The 26,637-nt window shown below is 39.3% G+C and overlaps 1 protein-coding gene across 1 annotated transcript in view; it reads left to right on the forward strand.

The window, feature by feature from the left end:
* The window catches only part of adgra1a (adhesion G protein-coupled receptor A1a), a 36,246-nt gene extending 13,546 nt beyond the window's left edge, over positions 1-22,700 (forward strand). Inside the window, exons 3-7 of the mRNA XM_051668112.1 lie at positions 1,438-1,565; positions 4,254-4,377; positions 14,825-14,976; positions 17,171-17,266; positions 18,496-22,700. Of these exons, the coding sequence (XP_051524072.1) occupies positions 1,438-1,565; positions 4,254-4,377; positions 14,825-14,976; positions 17,171-17,266; positions 18,496-19,972 (1,977 nt within the window). The 3' untranslated portion in view covers positions 19,973-22,700. The remainder of the gene's footprint in view (positions 1-1,437; positions 1,566-4,253; positions 4,378-14,824; positions 14,977-17,170; positions 17,267-18,495) is intronic.
* Positions 22,701-26,637: the final 3,937 nt, after the last annotated feature.

Below are 26,637 nucleotides of genomic sequence, written 5' to 3' on the forward strand. Positions count from 1 at the left end.
CGTTTTTTTTTTTTTTTTTCTTAAACGGTGGGTTCTCTGATGGCTGAACAGTCCAATCCTAAAGCCTAGATATTTTATTGCAAGTGGGGCATGTATAAACAGTTGTGGTGGTAACAATTTCCATGTGTTCCTTCTAGCTTGCTTTTTGGAACACATCCATGGATATTGTTATGTTAATGTATAATTACCATGAAGCTAAATCATAAAATTTATTTTGAATGAAGTAATTATTAATTATGTTTGATTCAAACATAACCAGGACGTAAACGTAAAAAAAAAAGCAAAAAATTAAATTTTATTTAATTTTATACAACAGTTAGTTTTGGTCTGAGTATCTGATTGGATAAGTGGTGCTTCACTGTTTGATTAACTCCACTTGTATGTGTTCATGCCTTTCCCAACATGCTGCCAGTCTGTGTTGCTTGGTGATGTGAAATGGTTGATTCTGCTTTGGCTTTGTTTGGAACTATTTACATTAGCATAGCAAGGATAGACAGAATAACTGGCCATGTTTTGTCCGAAACACAAGTTTCTCGATATTAACTTCTTGTTTTTAGAACTGTTAAAAGCAAAATCACACTCACAATCATGCTGTTGTACTGAATCTTATGGCCGAATAACAGTCGTGCTGATGTTCAGGTTTAACAGCACTCTTGCTTATGTCAAATTACTTAAATGTAAGTTGCTTTTTTTCACAGATCTGCCAAATCTGGGAACACAAGTCAAATTTAAATGTCCTGGTTAAAGCAAGTCTATTCATTTTTAAATGGGCAATCTGTGCATTATAGTATACTACTGATTGCCTTTCCTTAAAGTCATTTTCTTTTTTAACCTAAATATAGCTCACTCTACTCGCAAAAAAGAGTGGAGATTTTTTTTTTTACATGAAATGTAGATATATGGTGTAGATATATGTCAGACATTTTAGCATTAAGAGTAAGGTGAAATTGGCTATTGTAATATGGAAGGTAGAGAGTATTCAGTCTGTTCTGAAGTATTCAGTTAGTGCAGAGACATGCATGTGCATTTGTGTTGCTGGATGCCAGAGGGGAAGGAGGCCTTCAGGCACATAACAAAGAGGATCTTTGGGCTGGGTGATAAAACAGACATGCTGAAGGAGATTGATGTGTATGGGGGCGTAGTCTTCAACACACTGGGACAAAGCTCTCCTCTTGCATTATTTTTCTTTCTTCCTCTGTCTCCCCCTCCCACTTGCCCCTCGTTTCTCCCTCTCATTTCACATCTAGAGACATACAACTTGTTTTACTGGTCAGTTTGTCAAATCAAACTGCTTCATTCCAGTCATGCATCTCTGCCGTCATGTAAACTTTATCACCAAGATACTGTTCTCAGCTCAGCATGAACAAAGTGGTTCAGAATCAGTTCGAAGTCTGTAAGTGTTATAACCATCTTCTCTGATTTTAATTTCATGTGCAGGATTTAAAGAGGGTGCTGTCCTTCCCTCCATATCCAGGGGACTATTTGCACCCAGTGGTGTACGCATGCACTGCAGTGATGTTACTCTGCCTGCTGATTTCTATCATGACATACACTGTACACCACAGGTATGTTTCATGACACTGATTAAACTGTGACATAAATTATGAAATACATTTCAACAGGTCTTTGGTCCATTGTATTTATAATTTCATCAATGAAGTTTACCATTCAAATGTACAGGATTCCGACAGTCCAATTTTACATTGTGATTTCCAGGCTTAGAAAATTCATGGAAATTAATAGATTCTTTAAAGGGTTTGTTCACCCAAAAAGTAAAATTATCTAATCATTTACTCACCCTCATGCCATCTAAGATGTGTTTGACTTTCTTTCTGCTGAACACTAACAAAGATTTTTAGAAGAATATCTCAGCTCTGTAGGTCCACAAGTGAACAGTAACCAGAACTCCAAAAGCTCCAAAAAGGATGTAGAGATAAATTCAGCATAAAAGTAATCCTTCAGACTCCAGTGGTTTAATCAATGTCTTCTGAAGCAATCCAGTTGGTTCTGGGTGAGAACAGACCAAAATATAACTTATTTTTCACTGTACATCTTGACAGCAGTCTCCTTTGCGATCATGATTTCAAGCTCAATAACACTTTCTATAGCACCATCTTGTGCTCTGCGCATGCGTCAAATGCTAGGAATTGTAATCGAGCTTGAAATCTCGATTGTGCCTAGAGACGGCAATGACAAGATGTAAAGAGAAAAAGGAGTTACATTTTGGTCTGTTCTCACCCAAACCCTACTGGATTGCTCCAGAAGACATTGATTAAACCACTGGGGTCTTATGGATTACTTTTATGGTGACTTGATCTCCTTTTTGGGGCTTTTGGAGTTCTGGGGCCGGTTGCACCAGCTATTCGTATGTTACAACTTAGCCTAGTTGTGGCGTAAATGGGCACTAAGTCACAATATACACACTACTAAATATTTGAGCATTGCACCATTCAATTTAGGTAGGACGTCACCCTACGTATAAACTAAATATTTACGGAAGCCTCCAACCAGGAGTAATAGATGGAATAAAAAAGCAGACTCATTTAATGACATCAATGAGCTCATGTTTTGGTTGACATGCTTTGGTCCTTTTGACATATATGATGATGTTGACATTTACACTCGTTTACATTTATGGGAGAAAACATTATGTAAAAAAGCTTACTTCTTCAGCATGATTCAACCAAACAGTGCACTTTCCTTTGTACGCCGCTGGGTGTCAAGTTTCAACATACTGTATATGAAATATATAAAATATTAAAATGAAAAAATTTCTATTTTTCCAGCCTGTTTTATTAGTATTTATTTATTGTCCCTTATTCATTTTAGATACAGTTATTGAATATTGTTATTCACATAAGCTAAATAGATCATTAATTAAATCTTGTTTTATTACATATCATATTTTAATGGGGATATACTTTATTACAGCTGACAGTTACGTGAGCAAACAAGGTTTGAACATCAACCGTAACAAGATCAGACTGAAATTCACAGCTTTTTAACACTTCTGTGTACAAATTTGAAGGCTGCTTATTGGATAAATACAGGTAAACGTAGTATGTGACTACGCATTACTTTAGGGAGAGCTTACAAACTACTAGTTAAGTCTTGCCTTAAGAACTGGTGTTGCAACCAAATTTAGCACTGATTTAGTTACAAACTATCTAGTAGTTACTAAGCCCTTAGTGTGAACTTTACATCTCAACTTAAGTGAGACCTTACGCACAGCTGGTGCAACCCTGCCCTGGTCACCATTCACTTGCACTGTAAGAACCTACAGACACTCTTACATACCTAGTGTCTCTAATGACCCTATACACTTTTGTTACTAAAGCCATTATAATATATATATATATATATATATATATCATTTTTTTTTTTTTTTTTGGTTACACTATTTATAAGAGAAAAATTGAGGAATACTAAAGAGGGCACAACTCCAAAAATTGATGAGGTGTATGGGGTGGAATGAGGTCCCGGGTCACTAAAGACCCGAGGTATGCATTTAAGGGTTAAAATATACAATGATCTCATCATTTGGTAATAGACTGCTGAGGGCAGTTAATCCAATTGCTTTTTTTTATTTTTATTTCCAAATATTTCTACTTCAAAAGTACTGAAATAATTGTTAATGGAACGGGAGTCTAATTCCTTACAATTCCCATCCCTACACTTTATGAGTGCAATCTCTATTAAATTATTAAAAGAAAAAAATCTTTAACTAGCATTCACAAACAACTAGAAAAGTAATGAAAATGTTGAGGTCAAAAGGTGTGGAAACCCTGAATGTAGAATTATACACAGTCTCTTTTTGCATTGGTTGACTGTGTAGTTCAGTTTTAAGGAAATTTGTTTAAAACATCCTTCCACTTCCAATTTGTATAAACCTAGCCATTGTAGCACAAGTATTCACATTGCAAGGTCACAGTAGGAAATGTTTTTGGGACAAACTGCCATGAACTTGAGTCAGACCTCCAATATTTATAGTATCACCCCCTTAACTGTCACAGCTATCCTCAGTGAGTAATGCTTGCACTGTGGAGATGGGGACACTTCTATCCTTAGAGGGACAAATCTAAATTTAGTGAGCCACACTAATTTGAGATACTTTGCAGACAGGGCTAGAAAGATTCTTTAGTCATAGTATTGTGCTCTAAGGCACTTACTTGTTTCATTCCAAGATGTTTATATATATTACTCATGGCTTGATTGTCTGTTCATCTATTATGAGTCTGTGTGTGTGTCTGCAGCATAATCCGAATCAGCAGGAAAGGTTGGCACATACTCCTCAACTTCCTCTTCCACACTGCCGTGACGTTTGGGGTGTTTGCAGGAGGCATCAACCAGATCAAGTACCCTGTGATATGTCAAGTGGTAAGTCTCCCAGTTCCACACTCTGTTTCCATGGCCTGAGTAAACCACACTATTCATGCCCTGTGTTTGCTACACAGAGTCAATAACATATGGCCTTTTTGACTCCTGATCTGGCATGGATGCCATTTATTAAAGCTTTGAGGGCTCTGTTTGGCAGGGCTGCTCAGTGATGAGAGGCGAATGCACTGGGGCACTATGATTGCTATAGCCTTTCAAAATGTAGCACTTATTCTTTCATCACACACAATTGCCAATCTAGACCAGTGAGTCAGATTAATTTGATTATGTTTATAGCTGCATGATTATTAAACATATTTTAGTTAATGACAGCAGTGTCAGTTCACTGTCAGTTAAGCTTTAGGTTTAGAAACATCAGATTTATGACTAGATGCATACTAAACAATCATTTGAGAAATTATACACAGTAAATCCAAGGCACTGAATGTAAATTACTGCATGTTTAAAATGGATGTGATCCAGTTTTTGTTGCATCGTTAAGTAGACAAGGTGTTACATTTTTAACCCCACTAACACACACCTCTAAATATTTAAATATTGTAAATATGAATCTAAATATACATGTAATAGTTATATCTACATCTGTAAAACATTTACATATAAATACACATTTCTTTTATTATTTATATATAAAATGTATTTCTAAAGTATTTACATCATCTTAAATAAATTTGACAATATAAATCTCCACAATTTGCAAGAAATTCAGGGCCCTGGTGAAAAAACTTAAACCAGCTTAACCCTTGTGCGTCAATTTAAAAAAGTTACTCAGAAGTCCTGAGAAGACAATATATAATATATAATACAATATACAATAAATAATATTATATATTAATATTATTTTCCACTTTCACTGACTTTTTAACCAACATCAGTCCTGATCATAACTACCAAATATTCATTCATTTTCAGGATTTTAACCCTTTAAATGCTAGTTTGACACACACACACACACACACACACACACACATGTTGGTGTAGCTATCATTATGAGGACTAACCATAGACATAATGTTTTTTATACTGTACAAACTATAGATTCTATCCTCTAACCCTACCCCTAAACCTAACCCTCACAAAAAACTTTCTGCATTTCTACATTTTCAATAAAACATGTTTTACTATGTTTTTTTAAGTGATTTAAATTATGGGGACACTAGAAATGTCCTCATAAACCACATTTATAGCATAATACCCTTGTAATTACCAGTTTGTAACCTAAAAAAAGTCCTCATTAACCACTTAACCCCCCCCCCCCCCACACACACACACACACATAAAAAAACACACTCTGACATCCCAACACACCCACACAATTTTAGCTGCATTATTTATTCAACTGGCCTGCAGTACTCTATAACACAGCAAACAGAAAATAGGAAAAAAGCATGCATTTGCTCCATAGGCTAAACATGAGAAAAATGGCGCCATCTGGTGGAAAATATTTTAAAAAAAAATTGCGAGGTTTGGACATGTGAACGGCGAGCTCTGCACACTTTGCTAGTTTTTAATACTTTTTATGTCATAAACTGGTGAGATTCGATACACTCTCTTCCATAACTGTTCTATGAAGACAATATGTCAAATAATTTCTGGAGACATTAAAATACACTTACATGCTCAAGCTGTTACCCTTGATAGGCCCGCAGACCAGGGACTCAGTTTGCCCGGTGCGGCGGGAGAGATTCAGCATCAACTGTCGAGCATGTCGGTGATGCTGACTTGGAGGATCTTGCTGTAATACGTCGATCGATTACTGCCATGGAGTTGAAATTCACTGAGTTGATTACAAGAATGTCAGATGTTGAGAAACGGATAGATTATCTGGAGTCTTCGGAGAGGGAATTAGCTGCTAATCCACTAGCGACCAAGATAGATTTGGAACACGTTTGGGAAAAGTTGGAAGACATTGAGAATCGTAACCAGTGAAACAACGTCCTGAGCGAGCAGAGGGTCAGAATATGGTGGAATTTCTGGACGAGCTCTTCCCGAGTCTGCTCAACATAACAGGCCATAAACTGGAAATCAAGCGAGCTCACAGAGTTCCGGCTCAGAGATCCGCGGAGGGAGACAGGCACCGACCAATTCTGGCCAAATTTTTGAGATCATCCGATAAAGATCTCGTGTTATGCAAGGCAAGGAGCAAAGGAAGGCTTTCTTGGAAGAACCACAACATTTTCTTATTCCCAGACTTTACGAATTCGACGAGAGAAACGTGATCGACTCAAGGAATGCAAGAAACTCGCTTTTGCACTGATGTTCCTGGCCAAATTAAGAATAGATGCTAAGGATGGCAGCAAAGTATTTACATGTCCCCAGCAAGCATTGTCCTTCATAAAGTCAATGGATTGAGTAAGCCATGGTGTGATTCTCACATTGCAGCCAAGTGAGTCTGACTAACTGAACATTCACTTGACTGTCCGAGGAAGCTGGGCGCCTTTTTTGTTTCTTTTTGTGCTGGTTCCACCTAGTGGCTGGAGTTTGTTTTGTGGAATAACACTCCTTTAAGAAACTCTTGGATCGATGGAGGGTGGCTTTTGCACTGATGTTCCCATCCAGGCTGAGAATAGATGCTAATGATGGCCGCAAAGGATTTACTTGTCCCCAACAAGCATTGTCCTTTATAAAGTCAATGGAATGAGTAAGTCATTGTGTGGTGCTTGCTCTGCAGCCTAGTGGACCTGACTCACTGAACATTCACTTGACGGTTCGAGGAAGCTGGGCGCCTTTTTTGTTTATTTTTGTGCTGGTTCCGCTTAGCGGCTGGAGTTTGTTTTGTGTAGTAACACTTCTTGGGGAAAGTGCTGTGGATGAATTTGCATGTTCCTTGTGCTTGTGCCTCCTATTGGCTGGTGTTTGTTTTGTGGAGTATTTTTTGCAGGACATTGGAAGGATTAAGTCATCTGCTGCACTCATGTAACAACCGGCTCACTGAACATTCGTTTGACTGTCTGAGGAAACTGAACTGACCTGTGTATGTGTGTGTGTGTGTGTGTGTGTGTGTGTGCTGGTTCCACTAGCAGCTGGAGTTTTTTTTGTGGAGGATAACAGCTTCGGGACAGTTAAGTGGATGAATCTACACATTCTTTGTGTTTATTCTGCCTATTGGCTGGAGTTTGTTCTATAGATTTTCTTCTGTTATGTAATTCTGTCTCACAAAATCTGTATAGAAACACCGGACTTGAGCAATCCAACAGCAAAGTTGTCGCAGGAACTCTCGTAGGCATACATGGACTGTTTGAGTTTAGACATATGGATGCCAGTTGGAACTGTCATGTGTGGGGTTAATGCACACGTTTTTCTTTTTTCTGTTTGTTTGGTTCTGGGAGAAGTTCGGGGTATGATTATTGCACTAATGTTGGAATGTGGTCTTTATAATTTTGTTTTTGACACACAATCTATTTTTTCTAATATTTCAAAATGTTAAATGTTAATATGAGTGGATTGTCTCTCTCCACGTGGAATGTGAATGGGTTGGGGCACCCCATAAAAAGAAGGAAGGTTATTTATTTTCTTAAACGAAAGAAATATGACAGTGAAATGAAATGCATCTTTCAGGGGCCTGGGTAGCTCAGTGGTAAAGACGCTGGCTACCACCCCTGGAGTTTGCTAGTTGAATCCCAGGGCATGCTGAGTGACTCCAGCCAGGTCTCCTAAGCAACCAAATTGGCCCAGTTGCTAGGGAGGGTAGAGTCACATGGGGTAACCTCCTCGTGATCGCTATAATATGGTTCGTTCTCGGTGGGGCGCGTGGTGAGTTGAGCATGGTTGCCGCGGTGGATGGCGTGAAGCCTCCACATGTGCTATGTCTCCGTGGCAACACACTTAACAAGCCACGTGATAAGATATGCATGTTGACGATCTCAGACGCAGAGGCAACTGGGATTCATCCTCCACCACCCGGACTGAGGCGAATCACTACGCAACCACGAGGACTTAAAAGCACATTGGGAATTGGGCATTCCAAATTGGAAGAAATAAAAAAGACAAAAAAGAATCGCACCTTTCCTGCAGGAAGCTGAAAAATTTGGGAAGATATGTGGTGGGCATGTTTCCTTTAGTGCTGGCTCACGTAAGAGCAGGGGAGTCATTACATTGATAAGTAAACATCTACAATTCAAATGTCTCAAACAGATTAAAGATAAATTAGGAAGAGTAATTATTGTTTTAGCAGAAATTCAGGGGCAAAGGTTGATTTTGGCTAATATTTACGCACCTAACGCTGATGATCAGGGCTTTTTTATAGATCTTGCAGAGATGTTGCAACCCGCTGGCACCCCTCATGATATAATATTGGGAGGAGACTTTAATCTGTTGATGGATTCAGTCCTTGATCGTAGTGAAGCAAAAGTGTATAAGCCCCCTACAGCAACACTGACACTGACGATGAAATTCTTTTCATCAGTCCATAAGATTTATTCTAGAATATACAGGTGCATCTCAATAAATTAGAATGACGTGGAAAAGTTCATTTATTTCAGTAATTCAACTCAAATTGTGAAACTCGTGTATAAAATAAATTCAATGCACACAGACTGAAGTAGTTTAAGTCTTTGGTTCTTTTAATTGTGATGATTTTGGCTCACATTTAACAAAAACCCACCAATTCACTATCTCAAAAAATTAGAATACATCATAAGACCAATAAAAAAAACATTTTTAGTGAATTGTTGGCCTTCTGGAAAGTATGTTCATTTACTGTGTATGTACTCAATACTTGGTAGGGGCTCCTTTTGCTTTAATTACTGCCTCAATTCGGCGTGGCATGGAGGTGATCAGTTTGTGGCACTGCTGAGGTGGTATGGAAGCCCAGGTTTCTTTGACAGTGGCCTTTAGCTCATCTGCATTTTTTTGGTCTTTTTTTTCTCATTTTCCTCTTGACAATACCCCATAGATTCTCTATGGGGTTCAGGTCTGGTGAGTTTGCTGGCCAGTCAAGCACACCAACACCATGGTCATTTAACCAACTTTTGGTGCTTTTGGCAGTGTGGGCAGGTGCCAAATCCTGCTGGAAAATGAAATCAGCATCTTTGAAAAGCTGGTCAGCAGAAAGAAGCATGAAGTGCTCCAAAATTTCTTGGTAAACGGGTGCAGTGACTTTGGTTTTCAAAAAACACAATGGACCAACACCAGCAGATGACATTGCACCCCAAATCATCACAGACTGTGGAAACTTAACACTGGACTTCAAGCAACTTGGGCTATGAGCTTCTCCACCCTTCCTCCAGACTCTAGGACCTTGGTTTCCAAATGAAATACAAAACTTGCTCTCATCTGAAAAGATGACTTTGGACCACTGGGCAACAGTCCAGTTCTTCTTCTCCTTAGCCCAGGTAAGACGCCTCTGACGTTGTCTGTGGTTCAGGAGTGGCTTAACAAGAGGAATACGACAACTGTAGCCAAATTCCTCGACACGTCTGTGTGTGGTGGCTCTTGATGCCTTGACCCCAGCCTCAGTCCATTCCTTGTGAAGTTCACCCAAATTCTTGAATCGATTTTGCTTGACAATCCTCATAAGGCTGCGGTTCTCTCGGTTGGTTGTGCATCTTTTTCTTCCACACTTTTTCCTTCCACTCAACTTTCTGTTAACATGCTTGGATACAGCACTCTGTGAACAGCCAGCTTCTTTGGCAATGAATGTTTGTGGCTTACCCTCCTTGTGAAGGGTGTCAATGATTGTCTTCTGGACAACTGTCAGATCAGCAGTCTTCCCCATGATTGTGTAGCCTAGTGAACCAAACTGAGAGACCATTTTGAAGGCTCAGGAAACCTTTGCAGGTGTTTTGAGTTGATTAGCTGATTGGCATGTCAAAATATTCTAATTTTTTGAGATAGTGAATTGGTGGGTTTTTGTTAAATGTGAGCCAAAATCATCACAATTAAAAGAACCAAAGACTTAAACTACTTCAGTCTGTGTGCATTGAATTTATTTAATACACGAGTTTCACAATTTGAGTTGAATAAATAAATGAACTTTTCCACGACATTCTAATTTATTGAGATGCACCTGTATTATTTTTTTATATCTAAGTCCCTCATTTCATCTGTTGTTGATTGCTCAATTGTAAACATCTTAGTCTCAGATCACGCCCTGGTGTGTTTAGAAGTGTTGCCACATATAGAGAAAAATAAATCATATAGCTGATGTTTTAATGTATCTCTTTTGCAAAATCTGATTTCCAACAAATGTTAAAGGCTGAAATCAATGTTTATATGGAGACCAACTGGTCCTCAGTATCCTCTGTGGGCGTGGCTTGTGAAGCACTTAAGCCGGTTCATAGGGGTTGGATCATACAGTATGCCTCATTCATAAAAAAATCCAAAGCATGGGGGCCTGGGTAGCTCAGTGAGTATTGACGCTGACTACCACCCCTGGAGTCGTGAGTTCGAATCCAGGTTGTGCTGAGTGACTCCAGCCAGGTCTCCTAAGCAAACAAATTGGCCCGGTTGATAGGGAGGGTAGAGTCAAATGGGGTAACCTCATCATGGTCGCAATTAGTGGTTCTCACTCTCAATGGGGCGCGTGGTAATTTGTGTGTGGATCGCAGAGAATAGCACGAGCCTCCACATGCAGAGTCTCTGCGGTGTCATGCACAACGAGCCATGTGATAAGATGTGCGGATTGACTGTCTCAGAAGCAGAGGCAACTGAGACTTGTCCTCCGCCACCCAGATTGAGGCAAGTAACCACGCCACGATGAGGACCTACTAAGTAGTGGGAATTGAGCATTCCAAATTGGGAGAAAAGGGGATAAATATATATATTTAAAAAAAATCAAAAGCACAAGAACTTGTGCAGTTGGAAGGGAATATTGAAAATGCCGAGGCAGAGCTGAAGTGCCGAATGTTGCCTGATGGCCTCAGAGAATTTACCTGATTGAAATACAGATATAATACTATTTTGTCACAGTAGTTTTGGCTATTCAGGGCAAGACAGTCATACTTTGAGTCGGGGGGCAAAGCAGGGAAGCTTTTGTCTAGATATATAAAACAGAGAGAGTCTCTTTCTATCATTCCCTCAGTGAAATCTGCTGGTGGTGAAATTTTTACCTCGGCCATTGATATTAATAATGCTTTTAAAGAATTCTATCTTGATCTCTATAGTTCCACATCTTCGTCTACTGATGAAGATATTAGACATTTTGAGGAACCTTTAGAACTCCCTAAATTGATGACTGAGCAAAAAAATTATCTTGATTCTGAGATAAACTTGGAGGAGCTTGGTAAGGTAATTAAGGCCTAGCCTACAGGCAAGGCTCCAGGGCCAAATGGCTTTGCCACAGAGTTTTTTAGATCTTATGCTACAGAACTGGCTCCACTTTTGTTAGAAGTTTATACGGAATCATTAAAGAATAGAAAGCTTCCGCCAACCATGACACAAGCCCGGATCAGTCTGATACTTAAAAAGGACAAAGATACAAGCGAGTGTCAGAGTTACCATCCAATTTCCCTGATCCAGCTGGACGTTAAAATATTGTCAAAAATTTTGGCTAATCAATTAAGTTATGACATCTCTTATACATATAGATCAGGTGGGGTTTATTCGGGGCCCCAGCTCTTCTGATAACATTAGGCGTTTCATCAATATCATGTGGTCAGTGGCGAATGATCAGACTCCGGTCGCTGCCATCTCACTTGACGCCGAAAAGGCATTTGATATGGTAGAATGGGATTATCCTTTTAAGATTTTGGAAATGTATGAGTTTGGAAGTACCTTTATTGGATGGATTAAGTTACTTTATAGACAACTGGTAGTGGCGGTACAAACAAATGGATTAATTTCAGATGAATTTACTCTGGATAGGGGCACCCGGCAGGGTTGCCCTCTTTCCCCATTATTGTTCTGTCTTGCCCTGGAACAATTAGCAGCCACAATAAGAAAGGAGGATGATTTTCCAGGGGTGATGGCGGGAGGTATGGCGCATAAGCTTCTGCTTTATGCAGATGATATTTTATTATTTGTCTCTGACCCTACTAGATCTATGCCTTGCCTCCACAGAATTATTAATTCCTTTTCTAAGTTCTCAGGATACAGAGTCAATTGGTCTAAATCCGAAGCTTTGGCTCTGAAAGCGTACTGCCCAATAACGGCTTTCCAGCCGGGCACCTTCCAGTGGCCCAAACAGGGCATTAAGTATTTGGGTATTTTATTCCCAGCAAATTTTTCTGATTTGGATTTGGAGTTAATTTTGACCCTTTAATAAAAAGGTTTTCGAGTGATGTGGGCAGGTGGGCTTCATTACATTTATCGATGATTGGGAAGGTTAATGTTATTAAAATGAATTGAATTCCAAAATTCAACTACCTGCTACAGTCTCTCCCTGTAGATGTCCCCCTCTCTTACTGAATAAAGAGACGGGGACATTCATAGGGAGAGACTGTAGCAGGTAGTTGAATTTTGGAATACAATTCATTGGGGGACAGCAATTTGATAGCATAGCAAAGTCCTGCATGTGGAATGGGAAACGTCCCAGATTACATTTCAGTAAGCTGCATAGGCCGATTGACAAAGGTGGGCTAGGCCTACCCAAGATTTTGTTTTATTATTATGCGTTCAGTCTCTGACATTTGGCTCATTGGTCACTTCCACCTGAAATAGCCCCTCCCTGGTTTTGTATTGAACAGGAAGTTCTTGCCCCTATTTTGCCATTGCAAAGCCTTTCTATCAAACTAACCGGAGAAGTTAAATTATACCCTGTTATCTCGCATTTGCACTCGGTATGGACAAAAGTGTCCAGAGTGTTTAATACTGACATTTTTCTAAATGTTGCCTCAAGCTTATGGCTGAACCCCAAATTATGTATTAATAAGTCCCCTTTCTGCTGGTCAGAGTGGACTGTGAGGGGGGTTACTACACTCAGTGACCTATATGAGAGTGGAGTGTTGAGATCCTTTTGAAAATTTGGTTCAACATTTTGGGATCCCAGATCTCAGTTTTTTAGGTATTTACAGCTGTGCCACTTGCTCTGTACTATTTTTGGGAATAGCATACACCCCCTTAAAGCGGCAGATACTATGGGAGTGGTGATTACTGCTTTTGGAAAAGGTCATGAGGCATCAGTGTATTACTCCCTTCTAATTCAGAGTCTGGGGGACAGAGCTTCAACTTCTCTCAAGAGATTATGGTAGAAAGATTTAAACTTGGAATTGTAATGGGACGGTCATCGATGTTGAGATTAGACACAATAAGAGTTGGGTCTTAACCAGTGTCATGATCGCCAGACGGATACTTTTAAGGGGATGGAGGTTGGCTGGAGCACCCTCATTTCAGGAGTGGTGCTCGGAGATGGGAAGGGTGACGGCCTTTGAAGAAGGGTCATTTAGAAGACTGGGGAACTTGTTTGTGGAGAAATGGGGCGGATATCTGTCATTTATTGATGTGTGATTATTGTTATTATATATATATATATATATATATATATATATATATATATATATATATATATATATATATATATATATATATATAATCTTTTTTTTTTTTTTGGTGTCTATATCATGTACGACCATTGGGATGTTGTTGGGGGCCAGGGTGGATTGGGGATTGGAAGGGGAAGGGGTAATAGTGGGGGTTAATATTGATTCTGTGTATACATGTTTTGTTTTTCTATGATCAAATATGTGAATCAATAAAAATTGTTAATCTGAAAAATTTACATTTTGAAGCCAGGGCTCTGGAATGAAAGCATAATATCATAGAATTTATGATTTTATGCTTTAATGGCACTGGGATCAAATATTGCAGTTTTAATGGGTTTCAATGGGGACATTTTTGTCCTTAAGGTCCTGAGTGTAACTATTTTGTGTACACAGTGTATCATAGATGTATTAGAGGAACTGAGGTTGAAATATAAAAATTCCCCCCAAAATACACACCTTTGGCAAAATATATGCCACTGGCATTAACACAGCCAAAATGATTGAAAAACAAAAATGAAAAAGACAAAAAATGTCCCAAAGGTCACACAAGGGTTAAACTGGGCCAACCAGCTAAACCAGCTGAGCACCAACTTATCTTGGCAAGGCTGGGAGATAAGCTAGACTAGCTTAAATCATCTTTTACCAGAAAGCCAGCTCAGGCTAGTTTTATTGATTTTTATTTTTTATTTTATTTTTTAGCTGGAAGCACATAATATTTTACATTCAGCACCCCATTTAAACCTCATATATATCATGTATGGATGGATAAGTGAGTTTGTTGGATGCAGTGGGTTTGTTGGATGCAGTAATTGTGCATTGGAGCAAAGAGGACAACTGCACGACCTCGCTGTCTGAGGATTACCTCAAGCTTCCCTTGAATGCAGCCTTCCTCACACACATGCGTGCTCACACAACAGAGCTACTTCAGATTTACCAGCCCGTTACTGTGCCCAGTCTGCTCTGTATGAGGAAGCTTTTAGTGTTTAATGTTTCTTTTTGTTCTTTGGCAGGTTGGCATTATCTTGCACTACTCATCCCTCTCTAGCATGCTATGGCTGCTCTTCACTGCCAGGAATGTCTGCAAGGAGGTGTCCAAGGCTCCGCCCATACCTCAGGACAGGGACCCTCCCAAACAGCCATGCCCTAAAGCCACCATTTTCAGGTAAACAGCAGGAATGCCCATGGATTTGCTGACAACCTAGAGTTGGAAATTGAGAACCGTTATTCACAGTGAACTTGCTCTATACAATAAATGTCAATGGGTAATCTGTTTTTTTTTTTTTTTTTTTTTAAGAATGACACAATTTATTTCTTGTTTGTTATTACTGTTCTGTTAAAATCTCAAATTATCTCAGAATTTGACAACAGGGTTATTAGGGTAGTGAATGCAATAAGAATTGTTTTCCAAACTGTCCATTCTTTATTCTTTTAAAATTACTAAAAGTATAACAGATTCTGTTAAAGGGATGGTTCACCCAAAAATTAAAATTCTGTCATTGTTTACTCACCCCTGTGTTGTTATAACCACATATGGCTGACTTTCTTTTTCTTAACACAAAGGGAAAAATTGTGAAAAAATACTGTATAATATGTCATACAATGGCAGTTTATGGTGACCACCTCTTCAAGCTTCATAAAGGACACAAAAGTATAATTCAATAATAAATTATTGTATGCACCTCATGACTTGTTCTGAAGGCATAGGATAAGGGTTGGTGAGAAACAAACCAAAATCTAATTGATTATTTAGTGAAAATATTGACCGACCATTGATCTCCTGTGCGCATTTATGAGGATGCAATACAGCAACAGTTCACGCTGCACCCTCTCAAGAGATGGGGTGTTCAAGCGAAAACTAGTTTTGTTTATCTAAAAAAGGTCCACCACAGCGATAGTTACAACAGAACACAACACAGCTGCACACAAACCAGAGAACAGAACTTACAAAACATGTCTAGAAAAAGATTTTTAAGTCAAAGAATAGATGCATTTCTATGCCCAGCCTTATTTATTTGAATTGAGTAAACTTGGAGATAGGTTGGAAAAGCCACACATACACACTCAGAAGTGTTTTGCAAGTTTACCGAAAGTGAACTGGAAGAACTTCTTTTCCCTACTGAACCGGTGTGTGTTTGTGTGACAGACCTCCACCTTTAGAGAACGAGACCTCAGCGAAACAGTCAGTGGGTGTAACATTCTCAGCCAAAATCAAGTAGCTTTTAACTGGCTCATGAGATGCTGGCTTCAATTTACTATTATGACAGATTTTGGACCGGTGCCAATTCAGAGCAGATGGGGCTTCACGGTGTGACACAACAAATAGAAACCAAACAATCGACAGAATGTCCCGTCGCTCGTCGTGGCTGGTTAGGACAAAAACTCTGATTAACATAGAAAAGATACCTTTAGGGCATGGTATGACTGTGTTGCCTTTAGGCTCTTCCCTCTCTCAGTTTGATTTCTCAGTACTCCTGGAATGTTTTGTAAGTTCTGTTCTCAGGTCTGTGTGCAGCTGTATTGTGTTCTGTTGTTACTATCGCTGTGGCGGACCTTTTTTAGATAAACCAAATGAGTTTTCACTTGAACACCGCATCTTGCGAGCAGGTGCTATGTGAAATGTTGCTCTCGTGCAGCCTCATGAACGCACACAGATGATCAGCAGTCAGTCAAGAGTTTCACTAAATAATCGATTAGATTTCAGTTTCTTACCAAACCTTATCGTATGCCTTCAGAACAAGGCATGAGGCACATACAATAATTAATTAGACTTCTTAATTATACTTTTATGGCCTTTTGAAGCTTGAAGAGGTAGTCACCATAAACTTCCATTGTATGATATCATTGTGCACAATTTTTTTTCACAATTTCTCCCTTTGTATAAAGAAAAAGGAAGAAAATCATATGGGGTTATAACAACTCTGGGGTAAGTAAACAATGACTGAATTTTCATTTTTGGGTGATCTGCCCTTTAAGGAATTGCAAAATCATAACCAGAACTGTTAAAGGGATAGTTGTACCAAAAATGAAAATTCTGTCATCATTTACTCACCCTCTTATTGTTCCAAACCCCTGTGACTTTTTCTTCTGGGATATGTTAGGCAGAGTGTTTGTCTTAGACATTATTCACTTTCATCTTTTTTCCATACAATGAAAGTGAATGGTGACCGAGGCTATCATGAGGGGTTTGGAACAACATAAGAGTGAGTAAATTATGACAAAATTGACATTTTTGGGAGAACTGTCCTTTTATATTCTTTAAGATTCTTATCCCTCAACAAGCGCATCATTGAGATCATATATGAAATCATAATATATTTCTTCTTTTCATTGCATTTTCTCCTCTCACCTTTTGTCAGGTTTTATCTAATAAGTAGTGGAGTTCCCCTAATCATAGTCGGAGTTACGGCTGCTGTAAGCTTGGATAACTATGGTAGCAGAGATGACGCCCCTTAGTGAGTATCCTACTTGCTGATGATTCCCAATTAGCTGTCAATTGTAATATGCTTACTTAGTTTTCTTTAGAGTCTTTAAACATCACAAGCGTCAACGATTCTGAGATATGTACTGTATCTTAATTAATGCCATAAATTAACATGAGGTCTGTAATTAGATGGAGAATAATTATGACACTGTCAGTTTAATCATTTACATGCTACGTTTACATGCACCCTCATAATGCGATTACAATGCGATTAAGGCAATACTGTGATTAAACTGTTGCTCATGTAAACAGAATATTGCGATTATGCTAATAATCAGAGTAATGATAATCGCAGTAAGTTATGTGGAGTACTCCTATTTTAATCGCTTTATACTGGCATTTAAACACTTTAATCGCATTTCTTCCACTCTGACCAAAGTGCTGCAGACAGATAATGTTACGCTCAAGCACAGGTTCAAAAACATCACGAAACAAAAGCTGTGCTTACTTCTCGGCTTCATGCCAAACTGCAGTTTCTTGCACTGTTTTCCAGCAGTGGTGCTCAAATCCACAGCCCCATGGCAAAAGAAAACATATTTTCCAGAGTTGTAAATGTCCGTTTGCAGTCTATATTGAATGTTGGTGAGATTAAAAAAGACCATATACCGCAAAAAAACAAAAAAACAAAAAAAAAAATGGCAAGTACATCTTTCAAATGAGTTTGTCCTCGTGGGCGGAACACAACAACATCCAGCACGTGTATTCCGATTCAAACAAATGACTCTTATGAACCGATTCTTTTTAGTGAAACAAAACAGACATAGCAACTAGTGTAATCTGACAAACAAATGACTCTTATGAACCGATTCTTTTTAGTGAATCAAAAGAGACTGCACATCCAGTGTAGTCCCACAAACAAATGACTCTTATGAACTGATTATTTTTAGTGAATCAAAACAGACAGTGCATCCAGTGTAGTCGAAAATGACTGACCCCCAAACTGACTGACTAATTTTCCTTATGCCATGCTGTATTTAAAGATACATATTTGCAACTAGGTGTGTTTTGTAATATTATTTAAAACCACATTTATCAGCGAATAATCAGAGTATTGGCAAGTAGCATATAAACTGGATTGAAGAGGTTTGCCCAAATCATGTAAACATCTCAATCTAATTACCCCTTATACTCTGACCAAGATCTCTGATCAGAGTATTGGTGTACATGTAAACATAGCCATTGTCTCTATCTGTGTTGCAGTTGCTGGATGGCCTGGGAACCCAGTCTAGGAGGCTTCTACGGTCCCACTGCCTTTTTTGTCTTAGTAATGTGCGTCTACTTTCTATGCACATATGTGCAGCTAAAGCGGCACCCGGAGCGTAAGTACGAGCTGAAGCCCATGACCAAAGAACAGCAGTGTCTAGCTGTGGCTGAAATTGGCCACTGCCATGCTGTCAGTGGAGAGCCAGGTGAGCATGGTGACCATACATGCTGCACAGCCATCACAGCCTCCATGTTGGCCAACGAGCACTCTTTTAAAGCTCAACTAAGGGCAACTGCCTTTACACTCTTCCTCTTCCTGTCCACCTGGGTGTTTGGAGCACTGGCTGTATCACAGGGCCATTTTCTGGACATGATCTTCAGCTGTCTATATGGAGCATTTTCAGTCACATTGGGGCTTTTTCTGCTTATTCAGCACTGTGCAAAACGTGATGATGTCTGGCACCGGTGGTGGGCCTGTTGCCCCAACAAACCAAAGGTGGAGGTCAATGGGAAGGCAGCAGGGAATCTTGGCCCACCTGCCCAAATTCACAGCCATACCCCATCTCATGGGCAGAAACAAATCCACTGCCAGTTAGAAACTTTCTGCCAGGGTAAACCTCTGCTTTCCCCACACCTGCAATCTCCGCACTGTAAGTTGGGTACTTTACCATCCACCCAGAACCACACAAGCACCTGCTGTGCCACCCTGCACAGTCCCTCGCCCTTGCTTGGGAGCTGCCCACAGTCTCTCCCAGATGAACTGCCACGCCCAACCCTGCCCCTGCAAAGCTGCCTAAAGGACAGGTCTAAGACACGCTCCTTCAACCGACCTCGGACCTGCCTCAGGGATTATTCATACCACATGACCTCCACCAGCATGGATGGCAGCGTGCACAGCTCCCACCTGGACAGCCCTCACAGCGTGCATCTGGACAACCCGCTCACCTGCCACACCTCACACTTGGATACTCAGCTGTCTTGTCACAGCCCCCATCCCGACAACCAGCTGCACAGCCCCAGTCCCAGTCCTATCCTCGAGAGCCTGGCCTCTCACAGCCTGCACGATATCATCTCCTGCCATAGCGCACATTTGGACAGTCAACTCTCCAGCCACGATGGACACATCTGCCACAGACACATGTGCTGTGCCAAAGCAGACCCATTCTCGAGCATATGCTGTCCTAAAATTGACCCCTTTGCCAATTCTTACCAGGCAGAGGATCCTAAAACGGGACCACTGATGTTTAGTTGTCCTAAAATGGCTGACAAAGAGGAGGATGTTATGCTGCATTTGGATATGATGCCTCCACGGGTGACTCTGTCATGCTCTCAGGCCACTCTCAGCAGGAAAGGCACCCACAGCCGGAGAGGGACACTAAGTCGGAACAATAGTCAGCATGAGGACTACCTACTTACTTCTGATTCCACAGGTAACATTAGGACTGGACCTTGGAAAAATGAGACCACTGTGTAGGCCTTTGACTGACAGCAAGCAAACCTGTTTTTCGCCTGAGCTAAACTACTGTGTAGTCCCAGGGCTGTTACCCAAAGGCCCTCTCTCCTCTGAGCTAAGCTACTGTGTAGTCCCTCAGCTGTGACTTCGCTCTCTCATCCGTCGCTATAAATTCTCTTCCCCTTTAAAGAAGAGTTAAAACCTCTGCTTACCTCTTTCAGATTTCATTTCACAGTTAACTCTGCTCCATTTGGTTTCTCCTAAGTTTTATCCTCTTGTTGTTCTGAAATGGCAGTGAAGAACACATAACATGCATTTAATTTGGATGATTTTTTATAATCAAACTGATTTTTGTACATGTTTTTTAGTACGGTTACATAATGTGTAATTATGTAATTGTGGATGTATGTATGTTAAGAGTGGGTGAGGAAAAAAGAGTGCATGTGTTTATGTGTCTATTTGCATGTGACAACATGCTCATGTGTATATACCCAATAACAAGATTTCCATTAGTGCAAGATGAGTCCTCTCTTTTGGAGCCAAATTTCGCCCACATTTCCAGTTTGCATTTTAGTAAAAATTCTAAATTCGTCATCAAGTGAAAAAACACCAGCACTTTTCACTAGAGGTAGACCGATATATCGGTTTTACCAATTAATCGGTGCCGATAGTTGCTTTTTGGAACTATTGGTTATCAGCAAAAGTATATACCGATAATTGCCAATGGTTTTTTCATCATTTCATCATTTCAAAATATGGGTCTGTTCCAAAACTTAGCGAGCTGCCTTGCTGTCTCCTGCCTACGTAGGCAGCTGTCTTCTATGGCAGTGGTTCTCAACCTTTTTGACTCCAAGGCCCCCTATTGTCCAAGACAATATTTGAAGGCCCTCTTGCCCAAAACTAGACATGTCTAATAAAATAATAATTTCTTTTTCTGCCAAGCTCATCACGGTGCATTCTGGGATCGCCTACCAGGTGAAGGATATATACGATGCTACCTTAAAATTTGTCCAAAACGAGGTATCTTATGAGGCAGTATAATTAAGATACCTAGGTTCTGGAACAGCTTTCACATTGGGAGTGCTCCTATGATGTCTGAAAATGCTGTCTCCGGAGGAAGCTCACAAGGTTTTGGAACAGACCTTAAGAGTCCCCGGTGTGTTTTGGGCTTGTTTATACTTTAAAGTCCCACATTATGTACCAAATCTTAATTTTTTCTGGTTATAATTGGGATTTTGGTTGAACAAAAACTGCATGTGGGGTTTTATTCATTTTGAACTCGTAAAAAAAAAGATTTTTTTTTACATTCTATAAATCGATTTTAGCTGATTAGTCTGTTATCGGTCTTTCCCACCATCTTAGTTATCGGTATCTGCAAAATCCACTATCGGTTGACCTTTACTTTTCGCTAGCAGATTTTCACAGTTAAACAAAACTTAAGAAATTGAGATAAGTCAATGAACATGGCTATTTTTAAATTCAGGTCTTAATGTGATTTATGTGTGCCAAATGATACAGTAATTAAAATACAACCTTTACTCTACCCCAAAAGTACCAAGTAGTCTATGATATGTGGATAGTGTGGCTTCCACAACTAAGCTATCATTTTTCATCTAGAGACATAAAACAGCAAACAAATAGTCTCCTTGTGTTTCCATGGTGACAAATCATGAAGAGAGGTGCCCAGCCAGAATGCATTTTGAACTGCACATGTGATGTATGCACATACAGTATTTAGTTACTGACAGTAACTAAAAGGTGCAGATCAGTTCAAGTCAATGGCCATATAGAAACCATCAGTTATGCATTGATCAACAGTCTAACATTGCACTAAAGAATTCAAACATGTTTGCCACAGAGAAAACATTTTGCTACACACCTAATGAGATACATATAGTAATGTGATTGGCAGCTTCATGGAAACACTGGAGCTTCTAGTAACCCCATATGTCATTACTCCTTTTTATTCTGAGCCAATTAAGGAGGGCACCACTTTCCACATTTGAAGGAAGGAGACAGGTTCTCATTAACAGATTATATCTAGTCACTGTGCCAACTCACTTTGCATACAAGAATCTGCTGATTTACTGAACATACTGAAGCTTTCAAGAACTAATATATTGCCTGAACTGGAAGCATAGCTGTGAAACAAGCAGTGGGTAAATGATGACAAACACATGGTCACAGAGATATAAATTTGTCTCTGCTCATTAATGTTGTAAGATTGAAATGTCTAGATAATGTGATCATATTTGTCACATTTTGTTTTTAATATATTGTGCAAATTAATGAATTAAAATGCCAACAGAAGAAAGTCAGTGTAGGAGTGATGTTAATTATTTGGAAGATTCCTTGTTTATCATGTGTTTCTTTGTGAGCTCAGGGATCATGTTGCATCTTTCACTCGTAAAACCACACAAGAAATACATTTGCATGGAATTGATATTGGCTATTTACCCCAGATTGTTTCACCAAATTAGAGTAAGGCCTTCTTTTAACTCAAATGCCCCTCAACAGAACCATGTGTTCTGCAGATGTGTAGTACGTGGATACTAATAAATTTGTCTACCTGCCTGATTTACCAAGTCTTGTGCTTTATCTTCACACACCTGACCAACCTGTCATTTATATCTGAGAGAGCTGCACTGATTTTTGGTCAATACATGTGATTTCTACTCTAACCTGACCCAAAGCAAGTTGTTTCTTTTTTACATTTGTCACAATTTCCAATAAATGTATTTTATCACCAGATGCTGAAGTCTTGTTCTTTCTAGATCAAAGGATCACCCAAAATTGAAAACTCTGTCTATTACTCACCCTCTTGTTGTTCCAAGCATGGCTTTCCTCCATGAAACGCAAAAGATGTAAGGCATTATGTTAGCCTCAGTCACCTTTCACTGTAATTGTTTTTCTCCCATACAACTAAAGTGAATGGTGGGTCATTATCAAAATAATGTCCCTTGACTTTTCAGTCATGAAAAAGATTTAAAGTAGTCAAGAAACCCATTTAAAAGGCATCATTCCATAACCTAACCTTTTAATGAATAATATGAAATGGTTTTACTCTATATTGTTTTACACATTTTTTAGAAAATATATTTGAATTTGTCAATTGCCTGAAAAAACAAGTGTGCACAAAAGCAAAACAATAATTTAAAAAGAATGTGTGTCCCTTGATTTCATGCCACTGGTGTTATCAATGTTAAAAACATATATTTTGAAAAACTAAGTTGTGGGAAAGAACTTCCAAGGTTAAAGTTCAGAGGAAGAAGAGGCTGCTCAAATGAACGTATTAGTAAGATTACATTTTTATTTCACAAGTTTTTTGCAGTTTTTCTAATTAAATGTTAATGGTATAAAACTAAGTAAATTTTACTTTGACATAATATTGATTAAGTTGAGTATATTTAACTTACACATTTTAGTAAATTCAGTAACTTTTACTTACAAATATGATATACATAGTACTATAACTTAAACTTCAAACAACCATCTCAATACATTTCACATTTTAATTTCCTTTCAATTTCAGTTTAATCATAAACTGACATAAAAATCTAACACATAGCAATTTATTGCATGGTTTTAAGCCAATGAAACAATGTCTACTGTATTTCAGACGCAGACCTCAACACTTGGTGCACAAAACCCTAGATGGTGACAATCAACAGATTTTTTTTTATTTATTTTTTTATTTTTTAAAAAAACAATTTTTTTATTGTAACTGAGTATAAAATGAACTTAAGACTACACAAAACAAGTCACCGAACTTAAATAAAATTAACAAACTTGCAAACAGTGAAAGGATATAAGCTCATTCATTATTCAAGCCCATTGCATGCTGGGAACACCAGCTTTGTGAGTGCCCAAGAAGGATACACCTCATGCATCCTCCGAATTCCCGTGAAAGAAGGTCGCATTCGAAGGCTGCATTCAAAGTGTCCTACTTGCTTTTATGAAATGAGACAGCCTTGATGACGTATGCGGCCGACAAGTGCGACCTCCGGAGGACACAGCCTTCCAAATGAGACACAGCCTTCCAAATGAGACACAGCCATAGAAACAGCAATTACCAGCGATTCATCTCAGGTGAAAACCCATACCACTTCCTCTCTCCCCCAGAGAACGCTCGACCACGCCCTCGCCTCCACAGTCTTTCCTGCTATATTTACTTAACCACAAAAACATTTTTAGTGTAGTGATTTTCCGACCAGGTTGAAAATGTTATTAATTTATATTTTAACTTTAATATTTTCACATGTTTCATTTAAATATATAACTGGTGTTACATTGTTTAAAGGTGCATTCAGTAACTATTGTCTTTGTGTCTAACATGGCAGCACCATGTGTGGACCCTCTCCATTAGAATAAAACAGCTTTTATAAGGTTACTGATATGACTGGAGTCTTAATTTTAATGTGAGTGGTCATGGTTTCCTACATATATTGCAAAATTACAATTAATGTCTTTAGGAGTTAAACTTTTTAATGTGGAAAAAATTACTAAGGGCACTTTTAATGTGAAAGATTTTTATTTATATATATAAAAAAAGATTTCATAATACCATAGTGGTGTATGTTTTTTGATGCTATTGACACAATCTTAAATATAATGTAAAGATGTTAAAAAAATAAAATAAAAATAAAATATGGGTAAAAACTGAACTGAATTGAACTGAAAATTTTAATATTTTATAATTCGGAAAGTAATTTTTTTGCAAATGACCCTGGTGATTGAGGCTCCTTTTGTGCTCCACAGAAGGGGGGAAAAAGCAATGGGTTTTGGAACTAGAAAAGGGTGAGTAAATAATAATAGACTTTTCAACCACTGGAGTCATATGGATTACTTTTATGCTGCCCCTATATGATTTTTGGAGCTTGAGATTTCTGGCCACCATTCATTTGCATTGAAAGGACCTACAGAGCTGAGAGCTGAGTTCAGCAGAAGAAAGTCACACACTTCTGGGATGGCGTGAAAGCGAGTAGGCCTAAATGATGAGAGAATTTTTATTTTTTGGTGAACTATCTCTTTAAGAGACGTTAGAAAATTACATTTCAGCACAACGCAACGCCTCAAAGTTGCTAGAGTTCTGAGTTTTATGGAGTTTTTGTAAACATGCTTTCCTTACCAGATCTATTTCTCACCTAATCCATTCATAGTATTATGTGAAGACCAATTTGTTTTGTCAAAGTCATTGCTGAATTCGGTAGGAAGAAAAGATATCTCCTTGGCCTTGAGTCGGGCATGAGCTTATCGTGGCAGCGCTTCAGCTCTTGCTGACAGTCTAAAGAGCTGCAGGGCTTGGACGATTGTTTATTCATCAGTCCCAATCTGCAGCTGATCCCTTCTCACGCATTCTGTTGTCAAGGAGTCTGACATTAGCTCTGAGCTGTAGGAACGTCTCTGTTATGTATGTAACCTTGGTTCCCTGAGATGAAGGGAACAAAACCATGCATCACTGAGCTGATGCTATGGGAGTGTCCTTCTACATGACCTAGTTGAAACCCTTCTACAATTATGGCAATTCTAAGATAGGCTATGGTGTTTAAGCCCCGCCCTTTTAGGCGTGAAGCTGTTCAGTATAAAAGCAGGCACACAAACACCATTCCTCCGAATTTTCTGACTGAGGGACAAAGGGCACATCACTCACACCTAAAATAACTCTGAGTCTGTAGTGCAGCCAGCTTACACAGTGCTTTCATCTCAGGGAACCGAGGTTACATACATAACCTAGACGTTCCCTTACAATTCAGTTCACTTGACATGCGTCACTAAGCTGACGCTATGGGGAACAGATTCCTATCACACCGCACTATGCAACATAACCCTCCCAGAGAGGAAAACATGATGCCGCAGTCCTGCGGGATGGTGACCACCATGAGTATGCTGCAAGTGAATGACCCTCATTGTGAGCCAGGAGGGGAACACTCAGAATGGATATATGAACTTTAGTCATATAGTATGAATAAACCCCTTCACAAACCCAGTCGTGAAGGAAGTTTTATTTATAATGAAGTGCTTGTGACTTAAGGGAAATTACAACGGCCTGAATGCAGGCGGTTGTGTAAAATGATGGGGAGCACATACTTAAAAGGAGGGGCATAAGTATATGATTGGCCAATGAAATAGCAAGCGCTCTAGACAGAGAGGACTTGCGATGAGAGAGACATTACGTCTAGGTTGTAAAACCTTGCAAATGTGTTTTGAGAATGCCATCCTGCTGCAAAACATTCGTCTTGTAAGGACACACCATTTGTCCATGCCCATGAAGAGGCCATGCCTCTAGTTGTGTGTGTTTTAACACCAACTGGGCAATTTACCCCCTCGACTCATAAGCCAGGGCGATCGCATCGACGATCCAGTGAGAAAGTCTCTGCTTGGAGACAGACATTCCTTTTGTGTGTCCTCCATAGCACACAAACAGCTGATCAGACAGTCTGAACTGGCGGATGCACTCAACGTACTGTATGTGTGAAGCGCTCGCACACGGCATAAAAATTGCAAGGACTGTTCCTCATCCGAATTAAATGGAGGAGAGGAAAAGGCTTGAAGGTGAACCACCTGCACTCTGAAGAGCGTGGTTAAAACCTTAGGCACATAGCCTTTTCTGGGTTTGACAGTGGCTTTTGAAAGACCCAGATCAAACTCCAGACATGAATTGTCAACTGACAGTGCTTGCAAATCAC

The sequence above is a fragment of the Myxocyprinus asiaticus genome, chromosome 32 (genome assembly GCF_019703515.2).
Source record: "Myxocyprinus asiaticus isolate MX2 ecotype Aquarium Trade chromosome 32, UBuf_Myxa_2, whole genome shotgun sequence".
NCBI classification, from domain to species: domain Eukaryota; kingdom Metazoa; phylum Chordata; class Actinopteri; order Cypriniformes; family Catostomidae; genus Myxocyprinus; species Myxocyprinus asiaticus.